Genomic DNA, 18,438 nt, shown 5'->3' with positions numbered 1-18,438 from the left:
TGTCTGTCCCCATCTCCGCAGGCTCTGCGTGTCTCCATGGAGGAGCAGAGGCAGCGGCAAGAGGAAGAGGCCAGGAGGGCTGCGGCCGCCTCTGCGGCCGAGGCTGGGATTGCGGCCACTGGCGGGGATGGTAAGGAGGAGCTGGGCAGGGAATATAGCAGGCAGGGACAGGCAGGATGTTCCCTAGGGAGGGTGTCCAGCCAGCATGCGGGCTCCCATGGCAGTGTTCATTGCTGCGAGGCTGCCCGATGCTGCAGGAAGCGTCTCTGTTCATGGCTGGGCCCTTCTGTGCAGCATGGCAGTTCCCAGAGCCACTGGGGTGCAAGGCGAGAGGTGGTTTCTTCCCTGGAATGTTGGAGGGAGGCAGTTTAACTGCAGTGTGCTGGGGGGGCTACCTTTGCTTCCGCTGAACTTCCCAAACGGAGGTGGACCAGCTTCTGTCCTGAACGCCATGGGGAGTGGCTCTGCCCTGGTCCCCTTCCCCAGCGAGGCCATGTGTGCGAGAGGAGCTGGGGATCATGTGTGGCACCCTTGCTGGTTTCTGAGCCTGGCTTTTGTCGGCGCAGATTCAGATGATGCTCTGCTGAAGATGACGATAACTCAGCAGGAGTTTGGCCGGGCCGGGCTGCCTGACCTCAGCAGCATGACGGAGGAGGAGCAGATCGCCTACGCCATGCAGATGTCGCTGCAGGGAGCAGGTGAGTGCCTGGTGCCGGCTCTTGGCCCGTTCCCAAAGGGAAAGCCAAGGAGGCAGCCCCTCTGCCTCTGAAACTGGAACTACCAGCCCCTATGTGCCCCAAAGTGGGGCTTTGTCACCTGGGCAGGGACCCCACTTGTGGGGTGGGTGCGTGGGTCGCTCCCATGAGCTGTGGGGAGGTTGTGGGTGCCTAAATCCTCTGTCCTCAGCCGTCCCTCTCCTCCGGCAGAGTTTGCCCAGGCAGAGGCAGCAGAAGTGGACAGCAGCACAGCCATGGATACCTCCGAACCTGCTAAGGTGAGGTTTTGGCCTCCTGGGAGGGGATCCCGTCCCATCCCTGTTCCCTCTCCCTCTGGGAGGAAGACAGGGACCCAGCCTGTCCCCAGCTCCTCTCCCTCTTCCCGCAGGAGGAAGACGATTATGATGTGATGCAGGACCCTGAGTTTTTGCAGAGCGTGTTAGAGAACCTGCCAGGCGTGGACCCCAACAACGAGGCCATCCGCAACGCCATGGGCTCCCTGGCCTCGCAGGCCTCCAAGGAGAGCAAGGACAAAAAGGAGGAGGAGAAGAAATGAGGGGCACCAGGCCGGGGTTCGTTGTCACTGGCCCTGGGGGTGAGTCAGCCGCCTGCCCACGGGGCCCGGGGCTGGTGCCGGTTCAGAGCAGCGCCCAGTGGGGCAGGGGGCGGGTGGGTTCAGCTGGAACGGGGCAATAAAGGCTTTCCATGGGTGTCTCTGTCCTGGCGCCTCCGTGGGGGTGAGCTCTTGGGGGGAGCAGCTGGGCCCCAGCTTTTCTCTGTACTGGGGGAACTGGGCCCGGCCCTGGGAGTCTCCTGCAGTGCGGGGGGGACGGGACTGGGTACCGGGACTCCTCTGTACTGGGGAAACTGGGCCCTGGCACTCTCCTGTACTTGGGGGGGGGGGGCAGACCCTGGGCCCTGGCAGTCCCCAATACTGGGGGGGGACTGGGCCCTACTCTCCCCTGCACTGGGGGAACTGGACCCCGGTCTCTCGCTTCTGCTCCCGCTGCACACGTGTCTGGGGCGGGGCCAGAGAGCTCAAGCCCCGCCCCCTGCACCACCTCCCAGCGTACCCTGCTGCTGCCCGCCGGATATTTACAGTGAGGCCGGAGGGGGTGGGCCTTGGTGGTTAATGGGCATTGGAGCCAGCCAGTCAGCAAGGGGGCGCCCTGCATGGATGTTGTCAGTTCATGGGGGCCGGGGAAGTGGCCAATGGGTTAGGAAGGCGAGCTGGTGAGGGCGGGATTTCGTGTTGAGTGGCGGCCAGGCGGCTCAATGGGTGGCGTGGCTTTGTCATGGCGGACTGGTGGGCGGGCTAGCCAATGGGGGAGCAAAGCGGTAGGGGCGTGCCTGAGTGACAGGGCTCTTCACCAACGGGGCTGAGCATTGTGCATCACGTGCCAGACGGAGGTGTGCGGGGCAGGCACGCAGCCCCCTCCCTGAGTGACAGCGTTGCCAGCAAATGGGAGAAGATGATTGAACCACCTCTGAGAGCTTCCGATCAATGGGATTGGTGGGGGGGCGGGCCTTCGCGTTGAGCGACAGGCCTCTCGCTCAATAGGAAAACAACAGCTGGGAGACGCGCTGATGGACATTCCCTGTGGCCAATAGCTGCGAGAACTCGTGCTTGAAGGACAGCCTCGTTTGACCAATGGAAAGAGGGAGGAGGCGGGCTGGCTTGATGAACAAAGCTTCCAGCCAATAAGCAGCGAGACTGCCCCGTGGGCGTGCCAAGAGCCAACCACCAATAGGAAGAGGGGTATCCGGGTGGGCGGGGACCATGCTTTGAATGGCACTCCCGCCCCCCAATGAGCACACCCCACGGGAGGCGGGCTCCAGCCTCGGCGTATCGTCCCCTTCACCAACGGCGAGTGAGAACAGCCCCGACGGCCCGAGAGCGACAGCGGCCCTGGCCAATCGGAATGCGCACGGTGGCGAGTGGCGGGCAGCACCGCCAATAGCGCGGCGCGGGGAGGGGTGGGGGGGCGGGAGCGCTGCGCGCGAGCGGCCGGCGGCGGAGGGCGGGGGGCGCGAGCCAAGCAGGAAGTGGCTGAGGAGAAGCGGCCGCCGCGGAGGGGCCTGGGCGGGAGCCGGCCGCCCCCCGCCCGCAGCAGCAGGTACCGCCGCCGCGGGACCCCAGGGCCTCACACGGCCCAGGGGGGTGCTGGGGCGGGTATGGGGGGCTCGGGGGACCCGGGGCCTGGAGGGGGGGCCCCGGCCTGGAGGGGGCCATGAGACCCGGGGAGAGGTGCCGGTCCTGCCCCTCTCCCCCTTCGCGACGGGGGAGAGTAGTAGCCGTCCCCCCGTCCCCGGTCGGGATGTGGGGCGGCGGTAACGGCCGGCCCCTCCCGTTCGAGCCTTGGGGTGGGGTCACGGTCATCCCCTTACCCTGCGGGGTTCGGGGTGGGGGTGACGGTCACCCTCTCTCCTGCCGGGCTCTGGGGGGGAGGTACCGCTTATCCCCACCGTCCCCGTGAGATCTGGGGGTGGGGGGTGGTAGCTTAACGGTCATTCTGTCCTGTTCCCCTCTGGAACTGGGGGAGAGGGGGAGCGTTACCGTCATTCCTTTTGGGAATTTGGGGTGGGGGAACGGTCGTGTTCCCCTGCGTCTGCTGGGAGGGCTGAGCCCATCCCTTCCCCCGGGCCTGAGTGGGGTTTTTTTTGGGGGGGGGGGGGAGCCAGGTCATGTTCCCCTCCCTCCCCAGCAGTGGAGAGGCTGATAGTGCCCGCCTGCATCTCTTGAGGAGACCTGGGCTTCTTCTCTTCTCCCTGACATCACTGGGAATAGGGGGGGGACTCTGGTCATGCTCCAGTCATGCTTCCCTGTAGTTAGGGGCAAGATGAGACCTCCCATAGTTCCTTTGCCGCAGGGGGGGGTTTGGGGGGGGGGGTGGCTGTTCATATGCCCACACAGCTCTGGGAGGGCTGGTCCCAGCTCCCTCTCTCCAGCTCTGGTGTTTGGGACTGTTGTAATTCCCTTCCAGAGCTCCTGGGACTGAGCTCTTTCCTCCTCCCTGATCTGGGGGGTGCTGAGGAGAGGGGGGCAGCCTTCCCCCTCCAGCACAGAGCTCAGAGAGGGGCTGGCAGGGGTCCCCCCAACTCTTCAGCTGTAACATCTCTTGCAAAAAAGGTGGTGTCTTGTTTTGGGGCCCCAGTTCCTGGGGGGATTTTCTTGTTTCTCCAGTTTTTGAGGAGTGGCCATGTGAATAAGAAGCTGGTCAGGCTTTGGACTGTCTAGATCTTCTCTGGTTTCTCTAGGTACCATTGTCCTGAGGATGGTGTTTGAGAACGGGGCGTGTGGGTCTCTTATCACACCCCAATCTCCTGGGAAGAACAGTGCTGCGGCTGCCAAATGGTTTAGGGTTTTGGGAGGAGGGAATCTTGCTATTACACCGGTTTTGGTGGGGGAAGAGAATACAGGAGGTGTGGAGAGGATCCTGTTGCAGCCTTGGTAACGCAGTCTGACCGTTTTGGGGTCCTGTAACAGCTGTCTGCCTCCTTGGGGATGGTTGCGAGGAATCAGGAAGCTTTCTAGAAGGGCCCAGTGTGGTTCCAGATGCAGGAGAAGGCTTGCAGAGAGGTGGGCACCATCCTGAATTGGGGTCCAGGTCCAGCCTGACTTCCTGCAGGGAAGAAACTGGGAATAGCGAAGACTAACAGCAGGTTCTTGCTGTCACTTCTTGAGGTGGCCAATGAGGTTTGGGGGATGCTAGCCTGATTTGGGACTTCGGGCAGTGAGGTGGCCCTGGGCCGGGGGTGTTTTCTGAAGTCCTGGGGTGGAGGAGGAGGCCAAGGGGCAGGGAGTGGACGTTCTGTAGGGAAGTTGAGCGTTTCAGTGGGGCTATTTCTTGTGGGTCTCGGCCACTTCCTTAAGAGCCTCTGGGGTTTTTGTTTGTGAGAGGGAGAGTAGGTTGGTAGCAAGAATGTGTTGTTTTCTTTCAAACCTGGTTTCTTTTCTCTCTTTTTCTCCTGTTTCTCAGTCTCAGCCCCTGTAAAGTCCCTTAATTCCTCGCTGCTGGGTCTGCGTGTAATGGGCAGCCCTTGGGGGCTGTGATTATCTTCCCACAATTAGTTTAATTCAAAGACGCTTCCCCTAGAAGGTGAGCAAGGGAAGTTCGATAGCCTCCATGCTTAGGTTTTAAGCAGTGCATTAGGAATTGAGCCTTGTTTGTGGAAAAGCTGCCTTAAAGGATGTATTTTTAGTGTGTCTGAGGCGGAAAAAAAGCGCGTCACCCCACATGTGGCCCTTGCTGGCATTAGCAGAGGTGGGAGGACTGGTGGAGGTGCTTCCCAAAGACTTTCTTCCCCTGAGTCTTCCTAGTCAGGAGCAACAGGAGGATCGGCGAGCTCTGCCAGTGCTTTTACTCCTGGTGTTAATCCTGCAGCCTGGGCTGTGCGAGGAGGCCCTGATTGCCTGTAGGGACCACTCTGAACCAGTGGGACTGTGCAGAAATGCAAGGATTGGGTTGTTGGAGAGGTGGTGCCAGTGTGGAGGTAGCTCAGGATCTCCTGTGGTGACCAGGAGTACCAGCAGCACCCGGAGCTCTCATTATCTTGCAAGAATCACGTTTGTCTCTAGTTTTCTGGGTTTATTCCACCCCAATTAGGTTCTCCTGGGTCTAATCCCTCCTCCTGCTAATGTGTGATTGCCCCCCGCAAGATATTTGCTAGGGCTTTAATTTATTTGTTCCATCAAGTACCTAAGCACACATCTGGGTACTATAAAAATAATAACGCACTGATAGCAAGTGAGCACAGTTATGGCGCGGGGCTGTCATAGCGTGCAACAGGAGCAAGGGAACTCTGTGTTCCCTTCCTTTTGGCATCCTACGTGGCAGATTTTCTATTTATACCACTAGAATAAATGGGGTGTCCTGGCTGAGTTTAGAAACTTTACATCATAAAACCGAGTGTGATGAAATAGTACGAAACCTGCCAGGATGGAGGTAACTGCTCATCGCGACATGGAGACGATCGTGTGTGAGGGCAGCGTCGTTAGGCTGAATGCCTGGGGAGATCCTGGTCATTCTTCCATGAAATGTCTGCCCGGAACTACCAAGCTCTTGTCTGTGTACACCAGTGTGGATCCTGGTCATACTGGTAAATCTGAAAACAAAAACCTCCTTGCGTTGACATTGAGGCTGCTTTATGCTGATCATAGCTACAAAAATGCCTGCCAGTGTTTAAAAACCTAATTTTTCAGGCCGGCCAAATTGTCGGGATTTTTTGGATCTCGTCCACCCCTTGTTTGTTTTGATATCTCCAGAAGTTAGCAGATGGTAGAGACTTAATTCTGTTAAACGTATGGGAATTTAATCCCAAATCAGCCTCCAGTCAGGATGTGTTGTCTCTGCATGGCAGCTGTGCTCTGTGCCGGGATGGGAGCTTGGGACCGGGACGGGGCTACCAGGCCCCTCTCCGTGGATTTGCACCTGATTGTGGGGATGGGGAGACTGGGAAGAACTGAGTTTCCTGCTCTGTTCCCTGATGAAGCATCTTTTTTGCTTAAATTCAATGAAATCTGTGAGCTAGCTATTTGTATCCCGGCAGGGGGAATCTGTGTGTTTGCTGCGTATTGGCGAGAGACCGTCTCCTCTCCCTCTCCCTTCGCAGCTGGTTTTAGATTTGCCTCTTGCTTTTAAAGACTCACTTGCTGTCGCAAAATCTATTGAAGGATAAAACTGATGTTTCAGTGGTGATACCTGCAGGTTCTGGGTCTGACACCAGCCCTTTCTTTTTATTTTGCCATAAATGTTATTCTCTCCTGTTTTTCTTTCCCCCCCAATGCATTGGAGGGAGATCTGGGGTGGTTTTGTTCTTGCCATGTGTGATCCGAACAGCGGGGAGGGATCCCCAAGAAGCCACCTTAGATGAACAGAGCAAGCCTGCAAAACAAAAAGAGCACATTTTTTAATTACAGTAATCATAAATCATAAAAAAAAAAAAAAGAGGGTTCAAACTTCGTGACCAGCGTCTTCAGACTGAAAGCAGCAAGAAGGTTGTTTCCTTCCCCGTGTGTGAGCTGGGCCCGTCTTGCTCAGCTCTGTGGTGGTGAGGAGCTCCAACCTCTGCCCAGAGTGTTTGGAGATGATGCTTGAAACGATGGGGCAGCCCGGGCTGACGGATGCCGCTCCCTTGTCTGGGAAGGTTGGCATGCTGCAAAGAATAACATGGGGTTTATTTTTTTGGGGGGGGGGGATGTCTGTACAGGACTAAAACCAAGAGCTACCTACGCCCATTTTCCAGCAAGTAATTCAGCCTCCATACTTCAAGCCTCCTTGAAATCAGTGGTCAGACTGCAGCTGGGGATGCTGCAAGGGGAAGTTTTTTGATGGGGAGAAAATACATTTTCTTCCTTATTAAATTTTAAAGCAGGGACGATTTGGGTGCGTGAGATAGGAGGCAGCGTTTAAAAAGAAGGGGAAAATACCACTGCTGGGCACAGATCTTTGTCCCTCGACCTCTCCGGCAGGACGGGGCTGGGTCGCGCTGGATGCTCTGGGAACACAGGCGCCTTGTTCGTAGCTGGCGAGCCCTTTTGCATAGATACAGCTTATATAATTTATTTATAGAAATAGATATATGCTGCCTGACCGAATTAAGTCGTGCTAACACAAAAAACCTCCATGTTTTTTTGCAGTTGCTGGCCTTGTTTGTTGGTCTGGAGTAGGATTTTCCTGCTCTGTGCTCCCCCTCCCACGGTTTTTACCCCACGCTGAGCGAGTTCTGCCAGCAAAACCTCTAGGTGTGCCTGGGCTGGGTCCGGGCACAAGGACGGCCTCAGCTCCAGGTTTGGAGGCTGGGATTGCCATGGTGTTTGCGTCATCACGGCTAGTTCTGTTGGGGGATAATTTCTCCTTGTTGATACGGTCAGGGGCATCCGAGTGAGGCATGTTTGCATTGCCGTGCTGGCGGATGGGCCTGGAGTGCTTTGCCACACCGGCTTACCCACTCGGTGCAACTCCTGTGCAAACGCTGGGCCTTGTGCCGTCATCAGCTCTCTGCCTGCTCGCTCTCCCGTAGGAAATGGAGCCAGGAAGGGGTTTTCAGGCAGTGCTCCTCCTCCTCGAGCTGAACTGAAACAGTGCTGGCTGGCTTGTGCAGGCACGCAGCTTGCCAGCCGGTTCAGCCAAGGCATTTGCAGTCCTTGGTTTTGTTTTTTTTCTGCAAAGGGGAATGGCTGCTGCAGTGAGCTGCAGTAATAAGCATGGACGTGCTTATTGCAGAGCAAGGATGAGAAGGGCCTGCCCGTTCCCCTCGGGAAGGGATCCCACTGTTGCTGCACTCCTGGCCGGTGGAGACAGCTTTGCCACACCATGCGGGAGAACCGCAGGCAATGGGATTGCCGTGGCCCTTCAGAAAACCACTGTCAGCGCCCTGCATTTCTCCTCAGCTCCTTCTTGACGTGTGGAAACATCCAGCTCGCTCAGCTCCTGTGCAAGGTCCGGTGGTTGGGCGTACAGGGAGGAAAGGAGAGCGGGCCCTGGCAAAGCTGCTGCGGTGGGGAGATGCCCAGACCCAGCAGGGAGAATGCCCAGACCTGGCTCTGGGCTGGACGTGCGACCTGTTTAGATGTTAATGCAGAGGGACGGCTGAGTGGAGCACAATGGAGCACAAAACATGCGCATAATGGCTGAAGTTTTAATCCCCTGCTGCTGCCTGGAGCAGGGAAAACAATGCTGAGGGTTTCAAATGGCCCATCGAGCGCCCTGGCAGAGTATTATTTTCTACCTGGTACCCCCAGAGAGCCTTTTCATGTGCTAGAAGCAAAGAAAAAAAGGAAAGGGGGAAGGAAGGACGGAAGGACAGACAGACAGACAGATGGAGCCCTTTCCAAGGCATGTCAGCAGCAGGGCACAGGCTCTGCTTGGGGCAAGGCAGCATGCCTCCCCGAGAGGCAGTAGGTTTCATTGGGAAAATTAATAATTAAACTCTTGGAGCACCTTAAAGGGACCGTTCTCTCCCTGTCTGCCAGTGAGCTGATAGCTAGGCTTGGCAAGAGCTGCCGAGCATCCCATCGTGCCACCTTCTCCTTGTGTGTTATCTGGGCTGTGCTGCAAAAGCCTCTGGATGTGGGATGAACCAGACCTGTTTGGGTTTCTGGCCACACCGCTCTCCAAGAGCATGCCGGTTATCCACCGGCTGTTGCAGCAGCGCAGGTTCAGTGGCCAAGATCATGGCTGGAGAGAGGGGACCTGCTGCAGTGGACCCTGCTGAAACCATCTAAGCGGGACAGCTTGGGCCTCAGAATGGCATGATCTGAGAGGAACAGAGCAGCGTGGAGAGGTACCCTGCTTAGAGCTCAGTGACAACAGAGGAACAGGCTGTGAGGAGAAGAGTATCTCAGAGCAGACCCAGTGCAAGGGTGTGCTTTATTCCAGCAGAAGCTGAATTTGTGTGGCTGGAGGTGTTGGAGAGAATGGATTGGAAGCGAATAGCCAGCGTGTTGGCTGCGAGCATCGGCTGTCCAAGCGGAGCCCATGCTCATGTTTGGAGGCCGCAATACCTGCCTGGCTTCTTCCCTCAACACCGGTACTGCTGGGCCATTCTTTCCCACCTTGTTAACGGCTTCTGGGAATACATATCCAGGCGTGCTGGGATCGGTTGAAATCAAATCCGGATTGAATCACGCTACCCCTTTTGTCCCCTTGGCCTTGAGATGGGACATGCCAGGAAGCATGGCCGTGGGCTGCTCCGTATAGACCAGTCCTCGTGGGACAGGTTATCGGATCATAGTCTGCAGGAGCTGTTTCGGCAGCAGCATTTGCTGTTATTGTGGGTATGCAAGCATGTTTGCGTTCAATAAATGACAAAAAAAATAGCCTGAAGTGCTGGAGCAAACTCTGCTGGGATCATGTCATCGTTGTCTTTTCTTTCCCTCAAATCCTGCAGCCACAGCTGCTTTTAGGTCCAGCCTTTGTGGCTGGAAACACACAGGGATGCTGCGAAAGCCGCTCTGGGTGTCCCAAAACAGTCCAACCCCAAAGCCTGTGTGGGGGCTGTGCCTGCCAGTGGCATGTCCGTTGCTTGAAGCACATGGTGCATGTGCCTTGAAAGCAGATAAACCCTGCCCTCCTGACATGGCCAAGTGTTATTTGCTGCTTAACATGGGGGGGGAAATGAAATCCCAGGGAGGGGGTGACCATCACGCGGAGTACAAGGATGTTTCTCGGTGCAGACTTTGTTCCCAGAGGTGCTGAGTGCCTGGATTTTGTACCAGTAGCATTTTGCACTTTGCTGTGCTGAGGCCTTAATTGCTCAAGCCCCTGCCAGCCACTCCTCCAGCACCGTTTCCCCTTCTGAGTGTGTGCTAAAAATGTTTCTTTTGGGGGTGATCTTTTCCTTGTTTGGTCTGAACCAGGAGGTGCGAGCTGTTTTTTGGAAAGCTTGAAGCAAATGTCTCTCCCCCGCACTCTCGGTAAATCAAGCGGAGCTGGGCATTTGGGAGAAAACAATACTGTTGGCTAGCAATAACCCTGGAAAACAGCTGAACAAAGATTTGGACGTGGCAGGTGGAGGCCATGCTGGGCAGGAGAGCAGCCCAGATTGTGCGAGAAATGAGACTGAGGTTTGCTCCCGAGCAAGGAACGGGCCTCACACCTCTCCACAATCTGGCAGGATCTGCTGATGCCTCCATGCCACGGGCAGGGTGAACGGAAGGGCTGACATGGATGGACCTGGAATGCCTGTTCCTGCTCTGCTCCTTGCGCTGTTGGGTGGCTTCAGTGAGCCCTGGGTTTCTAAACTGGGGACAACTGGTCTTTAGACTTCCCTTAGGTGCTTTTTTCCTGCGTGCTTTGAGCCTGGCACCTGTCAGAGGGTTTCTCCTTGGGTCTGAGTGGGTGTCAGGCTGCAGGCAGCAGCTTCCCTGCTGGAGAAGGGGAAACTGAGCTCCCAAAGCTGGGAACCTCAGGTCTTGTGTACGTGTTTCCCTCTGAGCAGGAGGAGCTCAGGGGATTTGGCATGGAGATGACAGCTTATGAAACTCCCCAGATGCTGCCTTGCTTTTTCTTGAGCTTACCTCCTTGATGCCTGCTTCTAACTGAGCTGTTGAAGCTTCAACAGCCCCGTTAAGGTGAAGAAGGTGGGGACCAGTCAGCTTGGGCCTCTGGATGCTTCTGGAGTTTGATTTGGACCTTGCCCCCTGTGCAAGATCTTGAAGAATCATAAAACCAGAGACCCCGAGCCTTTTGCCTTACTCCATCCTTCAGAGGGGCTGGAGGTTTCCCACGGTCTGTGCTCCCCCATCAGATGATATTTTCTCTCTCTAGCATCTCTTCTGTGTGGTTCTTGATGCGTTTCAAAGCCCGACATTGGGGTATCCTGATCTTACGGATGGTGAAGTGCAGGGATTCTCGCTCCCTTTTCCCCTGCGTGGCAGATCCAAGTCTGGCCAAGCTCAGGGGACCGCAGAGGCTGCTGCTTCAGCAAATGAAGACCCTCTTCTGTCCCAGAGCTCCCTGGAAAGGGCCAGGACACATGCCTGGAGATAGGGAAGAGCCTCTCCAGGAATATTGAGGATTTTGTTTTGGGTTTCAAGTGGAGGGGAGGATGCAAATGCTGCTGGGGAGGCTGAGAAACCCGATTTGATGTCAGCAGCGCCTGGGCACCCTGCAGTCGCTGCTGCTTCTCGCAGCCTCCGTCTCTCCCACACCCTGCCCTGCCTGTGTGGATGGCAGCAGCGGGGAGGCCGAGCTGCAGAGTTTCTGGATCCCAGCGCTGGCAGATGGCAGGGGAAGGGGGGGCCATTCCGGCCATCAGCCACTGCGCTGGGGGACAAGGCGGTGGGGAGGGACCCCTCCAGCTCGCATCGCCACCGCCTGCAGAGCCACCAGCGGTTGCCATTAGACCACCACCATACCCAGAGCCAGCCTCCCGAAGTGCCAGGGAGTCAGAGGAGTTTGGTGCTGGGTTATTTTATTTATTTCTCGCTTTTTTTCCCTCTGAACCTCCCCTCCCACTGCAGCCGTCCCCGCTGAGCCCTGACCTCATGATGTCATGCTGGGAGTAGGACGTGTTGCTGGTTCTTGTTTAACCAGCCTGCCTTTCTATCATTTTCCCCCTCTCCTACACGTGAAACCTGAGACCACTCTCTGTCCCTCCCCCCCCCCCCTTTTTTTTTTCTCTTTTCCTCCCTCTCCACTCCATCCAGAAGCTCCTTCCCATCAGGTCAGTACTGGGCTCGGGTCCCTGGCACAGTGGCTGCCTCTCTGGAAACGCAATGGGGACGGTGCTTGCAAATTGTGCCGCTAAAGGCTTGCTAGATAAGCAAATTCTTAGGAGATCAGGAGGCAGAGAGAGAAATCTCATGTGCTGGCAAGGGGTTGGGTGCTGTGATTTGGAAATAGGCTGTGCGGGTTTGTGCTACGATTATGGGCAAGTGGATGCGAATGGGAGCAGGGATGTGTCACTGGGGTGATGGCAAGGGGACTGTGTGGATTGCTTGAGGTGTAAATGCTGCATGGGAAGGGGCGGAAAAGCATTTGGGGTTGTGGAGGAGTGTGCGAGGGATGGGCACGAGCAGGGGCTGCTGGGTGCAGAAACCCCGTGAGGGCTGGGGACGTGGCGGTGCCAGTTCCCTGCACGGGCTGTTCCCCAAATTGCTTTGCTGCCCTTGATGCTTCTCCTCTTTGCCTGCCTCCTTCATCCCAAAAAGCAGGAGGTAATATGTCCTCCCTGATAAGGAGGAGAAAAGGGGGTATGGGAGATTTAATTCTATGTCTGTGGATCCACAGATTTTAATTTTGGATCCACAGACACGGAATTAAATAAAGACTTCTAATGTGCAAGAGCCATTCTTAATGTTAACCTTTGTTTCTCTTCTGACCTGTGTTATCTCTCCTGAAGCTTGGCTGAATCCCTTCTGCCTTTTATATTAGCAAAACTAATTATAGTTCTGGAAAGTAGTGAGGGGCGGCTAACGAACATTGAAGTTGGAGAATCTGTCTGGCATTGTGCTAGATACCAGAAGGTGGTTCCCAGAGCAGCCGGCCCAGGAGGGGCCTACGCAGAAGTGAAGAAAACAGAGAGGGGAAGGATGTAGCTCCAACAGGTATGGGGTTTTGGCAGGGTGGGATCCACTAGTGGCAGATTGAGTCCTGATGTGATGGGAGGTGGTCCTGGGCTAGGTGCTGCTCTGGCTCTGTTCCATGGTGTTCACATCACCCTGTGCCTCAGTTTCCTCACATGTAACAGGGAAAAGGGGCTAAAACCCAACTTTGTCAGGAGTGTGAGCTGGTTAGGATGTTACCCAAACATCAGATCTCACTTAAGAGGGAAATGCTGTTTGGAGATGGAGAGAAAAACCAAGTCCTCTTGCAGGTTCAGCGTACGGTTTTCTGCTAGGTTGACAGCAGCACAGCCTGTGTTTTCCAAGCAAGCGATCCTTCCAGGTGATTCCTTAATAGCTTGCTGTCAGACTAATAGTATCTCTTAAAATCCTTTCGTCTCTGAAATCTTGTTTACTTTTTGGCCTTCCCTCAATTTGGACAGTAAAATGACACTGTTCTGTGTCACTTGAAAAATATCAAGTTGGTTTCGGCTTCTTGCTGTGGGGAGGAGCTCTGTCTGGCTGTTTTCAGGGAATTTTCCTTTTTGGAGGTACCCTTTTTGGAGCAGGGCGCTCTGTGTGTTGCAGTGAGAAACTTAAATTAACCATCTAAACAAAAGCCACTCATTTTAAAGTGGCTTTCTACTACAAAGCCATGGCTGCTTGTACTAACTTGTGCAAAACTTGTTAAAACTACGCTTCTTCTCCCAAAACAAAGGGAAGCTGCGCATTTATCTCACACAATCTCTCGACCACAAAATCCGGGCAGTGGCTCTGCAGCGCTCTGGGCTCTGCTCCCGGCTGCGCTTTCTTTGACAAGTTGCAGGGCTGCAGGGAAGGCAAGACTGCTGTGCCATGGCTTTATCCGTGTCGGGGCAGATGCTGCCGATCCTGTCCCTCTCTGGCACCAGCTGCGAGCCACATCAACCATTAATGTGGCTGTTTCATGGGAGCACGACGGCAGGAGGAGCTGCCCCTGGAGAGGAGGGAAGGGGAACAAATGAACACTAGCTGCCGCATAAATAACTGAGAGTGGGGCTACCATGGGCTTTTCTTTCCTCCTCTCCACCAGTTGCCAGTAACAGGGGGCTGGGGAGGATTTGGAGAGTGAAAGGAGGTACTAAAATGGAGAAAAGCTGCACTAGGTGCTATGATTTTGTTGCTCTGGGAATTTGCCTGTCCTCCCCCCCTGCAAGGTCCTCTGAAGATTGTCTACAAGGTCTCCACTGGGGAGTGAGATTGTATAACACCCAGTGCTCATTCAGCTCATTAAAAACAGTTGTTCTCACTGGTGACGTCTCCTCTGCACAAAGGCTGGGGCTTTTTAGCAGGGGATCAGTTTTAAAATAGCTCCGAGAGCCCCAGGAGGTCAAGAGAGGCAGCGATCCACTCGGCTCCCTGCCAGCCAGGTGAACCTGTCCTTATTATTTTGTGTTTTGCAGATACCCATGGTGGAGGTTTGTTTTTCTCCAGGGCTCCCTGGGTGCTGGCGGCCACTGGCTCGAGGCCTGGGAGCAGTGGCATGGGGACAGGCTTTGTCAAAGGTTTCCTCTGTGCCTCGGAAGCTAATCCCGCCTGTCACGTGGTGCCGGGAGCGCAGCCGTTCCCGCTAGCCTTGGACGCGGCAGCAGCAGGCAGGGCAGCAAGCAGGGCAGCAGGCCCCCCATGTGCGTGTATGCGGGAGGGCGGCACGGGCGGGGGGTTAAACCTAGCTTAACTTTCTTCCAAAGTCGGGTTTCGGGGGGTAATTTTTCTTGTTTTGGTGCAAACTTGCTGGCAGACAGCAAGTCCCTGCGAGGGTCAGGAAGGGAAACAGGAAAAGCAGCTTTTAAAAATAGCAAGCCCTTGAAATAGTCCCAGCATTCGGTCTCTTTTGTCTGAACCACTCCGGCTGCTCCAGAGCAGGCCCCGCTGGCCAGTGGGCCAGGCTCAGCGGCTGGGGGCCCAGTACTTCTGCAGACGGTGCCTGCCAGTCCTGTGCCAAAAATGTGCAGTGGGAAGCCCTTCGGGTGCTCATCAAGGGTGTGTGTGCAATCCTCTGTGCCCCTGCCAAACCCAGGGCTGAGCGGCGTTTTGGAGCCCCTTGCTTGCAAGGGCTGGTGTGGCTGCAGCTTTGATCAGAAAGTCAATCTCAAAAACCATGTGAGCATTTTAAGGGCTTCATGGTGGGCACAGCCGGATGGTTTGCAATGGTGGGATCCTTCGAATGTGTTCTAACACGACCCGGTACGGGACCAGCATAGGAACATGGTGTGGAGATGGAGAATTGCCTCTGATTTGGCATATGGAGGAGAATATGGGGTGGTGATGGGTGAGCAGTTGTACGAGCTGATGGCATGAGCAGAGCTGGCACATTTTGGGGGGTTTTAAGCAGGAGGAGTCTGGGGAAAGGAAAACAGCGTTGTCTCCCTGCGTGCCTTGGCCAAGTTTGGTGTTAGCATCCTTCTGAAACAGTGAGCTGGGCAAACAAGTAAGCTTTCTTTTAAGGGAGGCTTGACTGCTGGAGAGAAGAATTTTAACAACATTTTGTCTTTTTGTGGTAAACTAAATAAGCAAGTGAGCCATAAAAATGACAGTTGTGTTTCAGCAGTTACTCGTTGTCTTATTATTTTAGCTGTGAGCCTCATTAACATCTGGAGGTCTTGCAGTGGTTCCTGTCAACTGGACCGATTCAGGTCTGCATCTCGGTGGTGCTGCGGTGGAGCTGGGGCCAGTTTAACCTCCAGGCCAGCTTTTCTACATTGCTAATAGGAGCTTGGCATTGGTTTGTCTGGGCCTCACCTGTGACAGTCTCTCTGTGGTGGGGGATAATCTGCTGGTGGGAAGCACCTGGGCTCTTGCTTGGTTGGATTTGGTGGAGAGATGCTTAGGTTGCTCCAGACTTGGAGCTGCAGGTCTGTGGACCTAGACCTGGAAAGTGGAACCTCCTCTTCCTCATGGTTGTTCTTCCAAAGCTTGTGGATTTTTATTGTGTTTGCTGTGCCGTGGAGGGCAGCCACCCAAGACCTGCCTCTTGCCTAGCCTCCTGCTCTTCTGAAAGGCAGAAACCTGAACCTCGCAGCAGAGCGTTAGCAGAACTGCTTCCTCTTCCTGCCAGGGACCAGCTAAAACACGTCCCTGCCGCGCCTCAGCCAGACACCGTTACATCTCAGGTATCTGCCGTTGTTTAATAAGCGTGCTGGGCTGCTGATTGCAGTCCTTGCACTCAGTTCATGTCCTGTGTAGGATTGGACAGCAGTGACACAGCTGATCCCGGAGCAAAGCTGTGCTGTGAGAGCTGTATCCTCCCTGTGCATCCAGAGCCTGGGCAGCCATGCTGGATGCTGGGGATGGTTTTGTAAAGAGCAGACTAATACAAAACTATCTCCTTCTGCCTGAAACTGAAAGCCTGGTGATTACTGGTGTGCCTTGCTTTAGCTGGGGCTTGTGTGTATGTATATTCATTATGCAAATAAGGGGCTGTGGCTGCCCTGCTTTTCAGCTCTAGGCCTGTCTCTCCAGCCTTGTGCTTTGCTGGAGGAAGGGCTGCTTTTAGCATAGAGTTGATGAGTTCAGTTCAAAACTGTGTGTAACCTTGGGGTGACTTGTAGAGAAGTGACGTCTGGCATTCCTGACCCTAAGGTCAGGAGTCACCTACCAAAAGGCTACGGTTCGCAGGCACGAGGCGGCTGGGTCGGCAGCGTGGTTGGGGTGGAAAGGGGACGCTAGTAACTCCGTGGTTTCAGACTGGGCAGCCTGCACTGACTTCCTTCTCCAGCCAGGGATTTGGGTTACCCAGCTTGGCCTCCTTGCTGATCCAGTGACATGTCCCGCTCCTGAGTGGCACGTGGCTCGATCACCACGTGCCATCTCCCAGTGGGGTGGCCAGCAGTGCTGGCTACGCAGAGGTGCACGGCCCTGCCTTGTGTTTTCCATCAGGGTAACCATCTCCGTGGGGTGTTTTTCAGGGTGATCCTGTGCCCCATGTGCTTTGATGTGTTTTTGGTAGTAGACAGGATCACAGAGCAGGGACTTTCAGATGTGGAGTCTGCTGGCCTCTAATTTAGAGCCTGGGCTGTGATGTTCAGGGCAGGCTGGTGAACAAGTTTGGCAACCTTTTTGCCTGTAGCTCTTCCTCACCAAATCCAGAGAGGATTTGGGGATCTTTTCCACAGATGAATTTGGATCTCTGACTCGTTGTCTCCCCTGTACCATGGTTTCCGAAGCTGTAAAGCCAGGGGACTGGTGACCAGCATACTGACGGATGATCAGACTGGCTCCAAGCCACGTTACCATGAACTGGTGCTGCCCATGCTTCTGAAGGCAGCCTGCATGCAGAGGGCTTGTGCACGGTGGGATGCCATTGCCCCCATCAGAGAGCTGTTTCCATGCAAAGCTGGTGCTTGTTGTAAACTCTTCTTTTTCTTTGAGGCAAGATAATACCACTTAGCCAGTAAGGTTAAAAATACCCTTCCCTTCCCTCCTTGTTGGCTTTGTTTTGCCTAAGAAAAATAGTTCTTTTGCCTACAAAAATAGTTGTGTTTTTAGCTACCGAAATAACTCCCCATGTCAGCCTGGTAGAGTTTGAGGTGGAGCTCAGCTCTTTCCATCTCTGCTGACTCCTCTTTGATAGGAGTTACTGACTCGAGCCCATGACTCTCCTCTTCCATCAGAAGGGGCTGAATGGGGAATCTTAGACTTGGGATTTCTAAGAACAACAACAAAAAAACCCCTTCTGGGGTGGAGACCTTCCCATTGTCACCAAACAAGGAGAAATACTCGTGCAATCCGTCCTGTGCAGGGACTCCTGCAAGGAGGAGCTTTCCTTTCATGGGAAGCCATCAGTTGAAGAGCATCTCGGAGACCATCGAAGTGATGAACGGTTTGTAAATGACTTCATTTCTGTCTTAAAGCTGTGAGCTTTTAAAAAAGAGACAGAGGATCCATAATCAGTTTTGCTTTTAAAAGCAGGAATGCTAAAAGCATGGTACGGTTGGCCAAGACAGAGGTAGGGTGTTTAAAGGCAAGAAGGGCCAGAAACTTTTTAGTGAGGGGCTGGGAAGGAAATGATTGAAGGAAATGCTTAAAAAAGATGGTGGGATATATTTAAAACCCACCTGTGAGCCCAGAGAAATCAGGTGCTGTGGGTTTGTTCTTTCCTCTCCCCATCGAAGAGCCTGATAAAAATGAATTAAGGGTTTATGGCAGAGCAGGTCTTGAGCACAAATAAAAGCAGTAAGCCAAGCCAAGCACTGGGCTGGTCCTTTGTGGCGTTAGCACACAAGACCACTCCATTTCCCTTAATCAGTGGCAAGAGGGGGCCGGTGGTGACACAAGCTAGTGCTTCGGAGATGGGAGTGACCTCTTTGTGCTCGGAGCCGGGCCGCCGCGCACAGTCCTGCCTCTGCCAGTGTCTTCAGGCTCTGCTGAACCCAGGCATCCTGATGGAGGTTCACTGTCTTACTAGCATCTGCTCGTGTGTCCTGTCTAGGAGAGAAGCTCTTTTTGGCAGCTGTGTGTTTTTAGCCTAGTCTGGTTTTGCTCAGGGAGGTGTGGCGGGGGGATTTGTGCCTTGCAGGAGGTGCTGGGGGTTTAGGAAAGCTGGCTTCTCTGTGTTGCTTATGAGCCATCCCGCTGGCACAGGGAAAAGCAATATCGAGCCTGAAGACGGATCCATCGTCATCCCTTCAGGCT

At 54.7% G+C, this 18,438-nt stretch overlaps 2 protein-coding genes across 3 annotated transcripts in view; both read left to right on the top strand.

Annotated features, from left to right (window-relative positions):
- The window catches only part of LOC104322330 (putative PIP5K1A and PSMD4-like protein), a 35,057-nt gene extending 33,631 nt beyond the window's left edge, over positions 1-1,426 (top strand). The window contains exons 24-27 of the mRNA XM_069795494.1: positions 22-130; positions 567-698; positions 927-994; positions 1,105-1,426. Coding sequence (XP_069651595.1) covers positions 22-130; positions 567-698; positions 927-994; positions 1,105-1,272 — 477 coding nt within the window. The 3' untranslated portion in view covers positions 1,273-1,426. The remainder of the gene's footprint in view (positions 1-21; positions 131-566; positions 699-926; positions 995-1,104) is intronic.
- Positions 1,427-2,490: 1,064 nt separating this feature from the next.
- The window catches only part of ZNF687 (zinc finger protein 687), a 31,118-nt gene continuing 15,170 nt past the window's right edge, over positions 2,491-18,438 (top strand). Inside the window, exon 1 of one of the 2 annotated variants that reach the window (XM_069794148.1) lies at positions 2,491-2,833. In XM_069794148.1, coding sequence (XP_069650249.1) covers positions 2,506-2,833 — 328 coding nt within the window. In that variant the 5' untranslated portion in view covers positions 2,491-2,505. Of the gene's footprint in view, positions 2,834-12,641; positions 12,769-18,438 lie in introns of those variants that run through there. The other variant, XM_069794149.1, reaches the window with a different exon arrangement.

Source organism: Haliaeetus albicilla, chromosome 10 (genome assembly GCF_947461875.1).
Source record: "Haliaeetus albicilla chromosome 10, bHalAlb1.1, whole genome shotgun sequence".
Classification (NCBI taxonomy): Eukaryota; Metazoa; Chordata; class Aves; order Accipitriformes; family Accipitridae; genus Haliaeetus; species Haliaeetus albicilla.
The sequence above is the reverse complement of the archived record's forward strand: the minus strand, read 5'-3'. Positions and strand labels throughout refer to the sequence as shown.